General features: G+C 36.2%; 1 protein-coding gene across 1 annotated transcript in view; it reads right to left on the reverse strand.

Moving 5' to 3' along the window:
- LOC103506496 (probable serine/threonine-protein kinase DDB_G0282963) overlaps positions 1-9,980 on the reverse strand; it is a 118,625-nt gene that overhangs the window by 39,155 nt on the left and 69,490 nt on the right. The window contains exons 4-6 of the mRNA XM_026821541.1: positions 3,140-3,264; positions 2,546-2,670; positions 965-1,077 (exon numbers count right to left, since the gene is read on the reverse strand). Of these exons, the coding sequence (XP_026677342.1) occupies positions 965-1,077; positions 2,546-2,670; positions 3,140-3,264 (363 nt within the window). The remainder of the gene's footprint in view (positions 1-964; positions 1,078-2,545; positions 2,671-3,139; positions 3,265-9,980) is intronic.

A 9,980-nucleotide genomic window follows, 5' to 3' on the forward strand; every position in this document is an offset into this window, starting at 1 on the left:
GCAACGAGTTCTTCTTTCCGGTTCAAGAGTTTCCATTGTTCTCACAGCTAGTCCAAAAAAACTTCATCTCAGACCAAAGGTATACTTTTGACACCTCACTTGACAGTGAGTACTTTGTATAATTTATTTTAATGTTTGCAAATTTATGAGTTTAATATGATAATACCGGAGTTGTCAAAAATCTCACCCACTCCTCTTGCCCACACAGCTCGAAAATAATATCAAATCTCTCCCAAAATGAAAACAAAACAAGACGTAAAACCACAACAAAAACAAAATGTTTGTTGTGGATATAAAATAAAAAACAAAAGTATTTATTGTACCTTCAAAGTTTTTTGTAATATTCACAAAAAAGTAGGAAATAAATGTACAGGCCAAATTTAGACTGACAACAAGCGAAGCAACAAACCCAAACAGCAACAACATTTACAATAACACCAACACACCAGCTTACAACGAGATGGCGAAAACAAAACAAGACGTAAAACCACAACAAAAACAAAATGTTTGTTGTGGATATAAAATAAAAAAACAAAAGTATTTATTGTACCTACAAAGTTTTTTGTAATATTCACAAAAAAGTAGGAAATAAATGTACAGGGTAAATTTAGACTGACAACAAGCGAAGCAACAAACCCAAACAGCAACAACATTTACAATAACACCAACACACCAGCTTACAACGAGATGGATAATGTTCACACCAACAACAATTAAAACAAGCCTGGTGCACTTATCACACGATTATATATTATATTGTATTATTCAATCTTATTCTTCTCCTCCTATCTTTGGATGATATGTCGACCTTCGATGAAAAGGAGCCTCAAAATCGGATAAATCGTTGAAACATGCAGGCAAACAAACGAGCAGACATACCTTCTAAATTCTAAAGCAAAAATCATCGAAACACTTACAACCAACTTCGTTCATAAAAGAAAAAAAGAAGAATCACTGGTTTTACCTGTAATCGAAATGTTTTCTCGAAAGGTTTGATGTGGTGTCTTTTCGCCACCATTGACTGCAACGATCCGCCAGTCTTTGGAACAACATGAATTGTTACAGCATCCAGTGTTCCTGAAAGCAAGAAAGAACAAATATTGACTCATATAATGGGGAGTTTCCTGAAACCACTACAATTACTCCTAATTATTTGAGCTAGAAGTCCTGTGAGCTATGGAAGCCCTTACACCTTAAAAAAAGAGGGTGCCTACACCTATGGAGCCCCTGAAAATCCAAAGTGCCCTAAGGCGGAGTACACACTGGACAAACGCGTTTCCTGAAACACTTTGGAACAATTGCTACAGCGTGAAAAACGAGTTTCGTGAAACGATTTTCTCCAGTGTGCACTGCCGAAGTCCAATATTCGAGATTCAACTTAACACCCACTTTTCAGGAGTATGGTCAAGGAATTTTTTCAGACAATATTGCAGTTTTAAAATAAGCTATAGTACCTATGTCTATTCTGTTACCTACATCTTTGATCCATTCAGTCCATAATTTTAAAGAAAGTTACAACCGTTGTATCTACTTGATCGGTTCAAAGATTGAAAGTACAATATCAAACTTCGCTTCAACCATGAGCGAAGGCCCCGTTCCCTTACACCTTATAGCCTCTAATGATCTAGATTAGACCAAAGTGGTTTACTGAAATCATAGATTATGGTTAGACCGTTAACAGAATAACAGATATTTCTATGATAGAGGTTCAGGAGTTCTCTGTTGAGCTGTAAAAAGAGTGCTAGACCAAGCTGACCAAAGCGTTGGAATTATCGACGAGATGAATCTAGAGCAAGAGATAGCGATCAGAAACATAAGAAGTCCTGGAAAGGCATATTGTAGATATCCTAAGAGAAGGGAACCCAATTGCAAAATTTTGAAACAAAGTTGCTGAAGCTCATTATAAAATTTAAACCCAAGTCCTCTGGGAATTGTAAGGTGTTTAGGTAGCAATTAGTGGTTCTGCGATCAAAAATCCTTATCCAACTTTAGCCTTGGCTTTGATAGAGTTTCTCTATCATTCATTGTAGATCAATTAGTCCCATCACTATTACCACTATTGTAAGGTGTTTAGGTAGCAATTAGTGGTTCTGCGACCAAAAATCCTTATCCAACTTTAGCCTTGGCTTTGATAGAGTTTCTCTATCATTCATTGTAGATCAATTAGTCCCATCACTATTACCACATTCTTTCTTGACACCAATAGACTTTATTGATTACTAAAATCCATATTTCATACGAATTAGAATTAAGTTAATAATATAATCATCTCACTTCGTTCGGTCATTTATTGATAGAGAACTTCTATATCCATAGAACGAACATATCCAAAGTTAACATTCCCCCACCCTCAAGTACGCACATAACTTTATAATGGGAAAACATTGTGTGAGATGGTATCAATATTTCACGATTTTTTTTCGGGTGGAAACTAAAACTTTTGTTTTACTCTGGCATTCTCTAAATTTCATTAACGTACTTTTTACTCAATTTCCTCGTAAAGCTCATTAACTTTTTATCCATTAATCGTGTTTTTAGTTCTTACCTATGGGCGTACTAGGTTTATATGGCAAAGGTAGACCATTCTCGTCGTAGACTTGGAGGTAGTGACTTCCTGGCGACATTTTGTGAGCGGTTGTGACTTGGACTAGAAGATCTAGCATGGGGGTGCTGAAAACGAAAAGTGTTCAGATGAAGGCAAGATTTTAGAAATGTCCTTTTAGACTGTCTTATGCCTGCCACAAACTCCGCGGCGTCTGTCAGAGGTCTTAGAGTGAGAAGAGGGCATTAGACAAAATCGTATTACTTTGTCACATGTCATATCGGTCCCCATTTAATACACCTCAATAAATTTCATGACTTAACTATTTGTACTTCAACCAATAGCCTCCAGATCCGAAGTCCACCATGATTAGTGGAGATGCCAAAACTCCACTTCACCACTAAGGTTGGCACCTTGATAGAAACAGTAAAATGTGTCAACCATAAAAAAAGGAAATATTTATAATTTAATTTTACAATCCATTTTTTTTTATACTCAAAAACTGTACATATGTAGCGGAGAGTTCCGGACCGTACACTGAAGTTAAGCAACGTCGAGAATGTATGGTATCTGGCCGAAGCTCCACGAGGTCCTTACCTTCGCTCCACATTCAAACGGACCGAATGGTTGTTAGGGAGGACGACACACAAGTCCATGGAACCAGATAGCATATCTGGAGGAGTGTCCTCCGTGACTGCGATAGGGGGAGGCATTTTCAACATCTGAAATCGAGAAGAAAAGAGGTTTTCTTGTTAATAAATCTTGGATAGTATAGCTATAGGATAGTAACAGAACAATAATTATTCAAACCTAAGAGCACAATGTCAATAGAACGACGAGTATAAAGCTGTGTCCTCACAGTCATATTCGATCGACGGTGTCGACCATGTGTGGACAGCTGAAAAAGAATCAGGACCACTTGAGTAGTTCATTATTTAGACAGACAAGACAGGAAAGCCCCGATACCCTGTCTGATTAAGGCTGGAAGTCCCATTACGGCAACAGTTTAGACCTGGATACTAAAGTTATCAATACCTATGGGTAATGGCTAGGGTATTTTTAGCGAAGCATTGGTTACATCAGCAAGTTTCTTATTATAATAAAAAGCGTCTACATTACTTTGCTTCCTGTAGGATAAAGAAAGAGGTTAAAATAGAAAATAGCATGACATCTTCGAGGATTTCTTTTCCTGAAGTCAGCATAATGAAAAGTTACATCGTCCCATTTCCTTCTACCTACATCTTGAAGCCCGTATATCCTTATTATTCTACAGGTCCAGATAAAAATGTCATAAAGTCCCCTTAAAGATAAATAGATAACGGTATGACATGTCCTTAATAAAAGCAAGAATAATGTGAGAAGGGAATCATGTGTGGAATACATTAGGTATTATCTTTTTCTCTTTTTTGTAATCCTTCCCTCTCGACCTCTTTTATTCCATTTTTACGTTTCATCTTTTTCCCCTCCTCCTCCTCCTCTTTTTATTCTTCTTCTCTTCCTTTCTTTTTCTCTTTCTCCTGTTGGCAAGCTTTGTTTTAAGAGTAGCTAGGTAGATAGGCTACCTATACAAGGTACAAGGACTTTTTTTTGCCATCAACATAAGGGTATTCTGCTTATTGTATTACCTAACTGCTGAATTGGTTGATTTTTCCCCCATTATTATTTATTGAATATTATTTTTTTTTGTTTCCTATTCAATTTTATTTTGTTTTTACATATATTATTTTATTTTGTTCCTATTTTTTATTACCATTATTATTTTCTTTTTATTACCTATTATTTTTATCAAGTCATTTGTTAGATTGCACTGTTATTCCTTAATTTGACCATTTTGTGATCTGTAAAATAAACGTCATACGATAAATAAGGAATACATTGCAGTATGTACCTGCAGCATAGTATCTTGACCTGCAGCTAAGATAAAGTACAAGCACATGTATTCAAAACAATAATTATCTTATTACATATTAGTATTACCTTCCTCGCATGTATTAATTCACGTACACGAAAAGTGATGATAGAAAGGCTAACCTTGATATAGAAAAAAGTACAATAGCGTGGATTCTGAATGGTACGTCACAGAAATGACAAGACCGATGATGGCATACTTGGGTCGATTGTTTCAAATATCACAATAACTGTAAAGTCATCAACTCTAGGCAGGTCCCTGCATGAGTATTTTTATAATGACGACATAGAAAACTAATCTTATTACATATTAGTATTACCTTCCTCCCATGTATTAATTCACGTACACGAAAAGTGATGATAGAAAGGCTAACCTTGATATAGAAAAAAGTACAATAGCGTGGATTCTGAATGGTTTAATGAAAACATGGGTGAGATTATACAATATTGTGTGGTGCTCACTGCACAGTGTTTCCAAAGCTTGTAATAATTAATTCCTGCGATCTAAAATACCTATCTGATATTCATCTGAACTTATAGAACTTCTTGTATGTATTGGATCGCCAGGCTATAGGGATTTTGACCTAATGACCTGGGTTGATGACAAATAGAATTTGCCTTGAAGTTTTAATTGGTGATTTTGTTTGCGAGTCCCTATGGATCTAGCACTGGTGGTCTGCGTGTATTCTGTGTATGTCATATTTGATATTTATTCGCCGAATCGGCATCATCAAAGTGCCTATAACACTGATTGACAATTTCGTTTCTCGATACATTCTAGAATGTTTTTCGCTCTTAAATGCTGACCGGACAGAAGGAGGTTCTTTCATATTTAAATTGTCCGTTGGATCTAGCAAAGGCCTATACTTTGGGGATATGATCATTAAAGATCTGGTTGAAAAAAAAAATAAAATAAATAAAAAAATAGAACAGACTTTTTAGGTGAATTCTACCCTTTAGAGTTGAAAAGATTATTATAGATAGATTAAAGACAAGTAAAAATCTAGCAACATAAACTTGCAAATTATTTGCCACAGAGTTAGATTAGAATAGAACCAATGGTGTTAACGAGTTCAGACGAGAAATGCCACTTTCCATCGTGATAGCCTCGTTAGCGAAAATCACGAGCCATGAAAAGACCGGAGGAAATTTTCAACACCACAACCAAGTGACCATCGCGGAATTTCCATTTCAACATTCGAAGAAAAACTCTCAAGGGCCAAAATGTCAGAAGGTTTACTCTCATACTTGAAGTTTGAAGTGCGCGGAATTTCCATTTCAACATTCGAAGAAAAACTCTCAAGGGCCAAAATGTCAGAAGGTTTACTCTCATACTTGAAGTTTGAAGTGCAGCTCAATCAAATCACAAAGACCCGCGGCCTCCCACGATCGCTGACCATCTTAGATATCACTCAAGTCAGAAGTTCATTGAAATATCAGCTGATCCCTAATTATGTAAGGTCAAATCAGAAGAAGTCAAGAATACCAACATGCAGATAACTACCAAGCATACCTGTAAACATATTGCTGAACATAATTTACTTTGATTGATAACACATGGCAAACGGTTGGAGATAATACCGAAAGGTTTATTACGGTTTTAAAAGGTGCCAGCGCTCTGTGGTTAAAGATTAAATTGGTCTTTGTGTTCGCCTACAACCCACATGTAGGCAAAATCAAGCTCTATCAGTATTATTGTCAGTTTAGACAACCTTTTTACATTTTATTATTATTACTTTATTTTTATTGAGAATTATTTATGCAAGTTGCATTTTGAATGTTTTGAACTATTCACCTGTCGTTAGGACCTCTAGGGGTCTCTGAAATGGGAAGAGTTGGATGTCTTTCAAAGATGACACCTGATAGAGAGATAAAGACAGTAATTGACTATCTTGTATTGAAGGTCCAGAGGTCTTCGGGTGAATAATTTGTAAAAATTAGCATTTTTTAGCTTTTTATTTTATTGAAATTCTATAAAAATCTATAGTAGTGTTATTTGTAGACATGCGTTTAATGTTATCTGCCTTCACGTTTAAATACGACAGGTTGTGTGTAGGTACCTAACACGGCTCCAAAAATGAACTCAAATAAAGAAAAGCAAAGGACCAGATTTAAAAAGTTGGAAATTGCCTGGACAGTAATCCTGCCACTTTCAATTTCATTGTAAATTTTAATAAAAATTTCATCGAGAATATGAAAAATCAACATGGTTGCAATAGTTTTCATGAAAAACGAGTTTTGTGAAACGATTTTCTCCAGTGTGCACTGCCGAAGTCCAATATTCGAGATTCAACTTAACACCCACTTTTCAGGAGTGTGGTCAAGGAATTTTTTCAGACAATTTTGCAGTTTTAAAATAAGCTATAGTACCTATGTCTATTCTGTTACCTACATCTTTGATCCATTCAGTCCATAATTTTAAAGAAAGTTATGTTGTCACACAGAAAAGACAGGACAGGTTGCTTCGAAGCTAATCAACTCTGATGCTATTTTATTAGATGTTTTTCGCTGGTCACAAAGAGTGTGAAGTTTGTTGGGTTTCGGTCACTGGAACTTTTGAGACAGAGGTAAATTGTTTTGAAACCTGTGTTTTTTAATTGACCCTTCTGTTGAAACCTTCTTTGTACTTTCTGGATACTATAAGTACTAATGAGAGAGAGAGAGAGAGAGAGAGAGAAGGGGTCTTAGAAAAACAGGAGTTACTTTTGTTAGTGGATGTGCCAAAAGAACCGAACTTTACAATTCAAGGAAAGGGAAAATGAGCAACTGATACTCCCCAAGAGAATTTCAATTAATGCGCTTTAAGCAAAACAAAGAAATGGGGTACAAAACCAACAACTGTTTTCCAAGTAAAATACTGTACACAAGCCTATTGACTACTTAACTATAGTCATAGTCAATCTTCTTGTGACGAAAAATACGCTCTTTGGTATAATCATCCGTAATTCAGTTCTTTTACCTGTAAGAATAAATACATAAATAGGTAGTTTATTTTGAAAGAACCAAGTACCAAGACTTGGTAGCTATGCCCTGGTAAGCCCAATTCCATAGAATAAGCTTAAACACTTTAGGCTTGTTTTAGGGCTAAAATAGCCCCTCAGAGGATTACGTACCTGGATTAGTGGGTTACTAATTTTGAAGTGAAAAAGAAGTCCCTCTTTTCAGTATCATACTAGCAAAATTCAAGTATAGTCATGGAGGAATTTGCTATATCAAACTGTGTATTGTAAGCACATTGAACAAAGAAGCATATTCGTGAGAAGTTTTGTTATAGATTATAAGCTGCCTTTTTATTTAGTATTTACGTTGCTCTCCTGGTTTGATAAGATTTCCTCCTCAGATTGTTTTTTCTTCTTAATTCAGTTCCCAGAACAAGAAGAATCGCAAGTACCTCCCAAGAGTCAAGAATCAGTGCACTTCTCTGTGGTACACGATGGGTCATAGAATCACTAATAAATCGGATTAGCAGACCCACCGACCACCTTACCGATTTCCTGGTATAACCTACTCTTACGTCACATCTGTCAACTGGATCTTAGACTAACAAGATCACTGGCGGCACTAGGCCAGAACATTTGAATAATGCCAATCACAAGTGTATCGTAATTCTGCACACTCGTTCTGTTGTTTTCATTTCGTACGACATCATTTAGATTCTCCATGTATGAGTATAGAACTAAAGAAGAAGAAAAACTTGTAGAGAGCTGAGAGAGGAAAACTGTTCGTATTTTACTGGCGGCACTAGGCCAGAACATTTGAATAATGCCAATCACAAGTGTATCGTAATTCTGCACTCTCGTTCTGTTGTTTTCATTTCGTACAACATCATTTAGATTCTCCATGTATGAGTATAGAACTAAAGAAGAAGAAAAACTTGTAGAGAGCTGAGAGAGGAAAACTGTTTATATTTTTAGTGGATGTACCGAAATCACCACATATCCGAAATTGAGAGAATAGGGGCAAAGATCGCCTGTGATCATAAAATTAAAATACATGCCAATTACAAATTTATATCTTTGTACCTAGTAGGTATTTGCCATTAATAATATTATGATTCAATTATTTATGAAATCATGATGCTATTACGCCTGTAGTTATGTCCCATTTGCGTCACAGAAATGACAAAACCGATGATGGCATACTTGGGTCGTTTGTTTCAAATATCACAATAACTGTAAAGTCATCAACTCTAGGCAGGTCCCTGCATGAGTATTTTTATAATGACGACATAGAAAACTACCTAGAACTTCTTGTATGTATTGGATCGCCAGGCTAGGGATTCTGACCTAATGACCTGGGTTGATGACAAATAGAATTTGCCTTGAAGTTTTAATTGGTGATTTTGTTTGCGAGTCCCTATGGATCTAGCATAGAAAACTATTTCGCTGAATACTAATAACATCCTTGCCCAAATTATCACTAAATCAACATGATGGACAGGGCCGTTACGCGGTACGTTTGTCAGGGAGGGAGAAAATTCGAGAAGCGGACGAAAAAGGTTGTGGGAAACGGGGGGACCAATGAAAGTGGAAAATAACGATGAAAAGTACTGAAAAGTTATAGAAAAACATAAACAAAGACCTATTTAAACGCTCCATATCATTCGAGGGGGGGTCCTCTTCTTTTTCGTCTTCTTCTTCTAGAAAAGTCCTTAAAAAAAGACCAGGGGTATTCCTGATCCAATGTGGTCTTCGTTTCTAAGGGGCCGATTATTATTTACATCCTTTTATGCTACGAGCATTACCGACCCTGATGTCCAATACTGGTGGTCTTACTGAAAAGTTATAGAAAAACATAAAAAAAGACCTATTTAAACGCTCCATATCATTCGAGGGGGGTCTTCTTCTTTTTCGTCTTCTCCTTCTTCTTCTTCTTCTTCTTCTTCTTCTAGAAAAGTCCTTAAAAAAAGACCAGGGGCATTCCTGATCCAACGTGGTCTTCGTTTCTAAGGGGCCGATTATTATTTACATCCTTTTATGCTACGAGCATTACCGACCCTGATGTCCAATACTGGTGGTCTGCGTGTATTCTGTGTATGTCATATTTGATATTTATTCGCCGAATCGGCATCATCAAAGTGCCTATAACACTGATTGACAATTTCGTTTCTCGATACATTCTAGAATGTTTTTCGCTCTTAAATGCTGACCGGACAGAAGGAGGTTCTTTCATATTTAATTTGCCCGTTCTGTAAAGTAGGTATGTGACACTAAAATAGAATTAAAGAAATTTGAGATTATAGAAATGTCCTATGTCCATTCTTATCATTACACAATTCAGTTAAAATAGGCATAAAATATTGGTAAAATTACGAAAAAGAAAATTATGCCCCATTCACCAGTGAAACAAAAATTTCAAATTCCATGCTAAGCTCTGAATTTTATAAAACTTTGTAATGTCATGCTTGTTGCGGGACTGTAAAATACCAGGCGCTAGGAGGCATTACATTTTCATTCAGCTAACGGTGTGTCTAAAGTTTTTTTTTTTTTTTTTTCAGCCTAGTTAGCTTAGTTGGTAGTGCGTCTGCCTT

The sequence above is a fragment of the Diaphorina citri genome, unplaced genomic scaffold (assembly GCF_000475195.1).
Source record: "Diaphorina citri unplaced genomic scaffold, Diaci psyllid genome assembly version 1.1 scaffold239, whole genome shotgun sequence".
NCBI lineage: Eukaryota > Metazoa > Arthropoda > Insecta > Hemiptera > Psyllidae > Diaphorina > Diaphorina citri.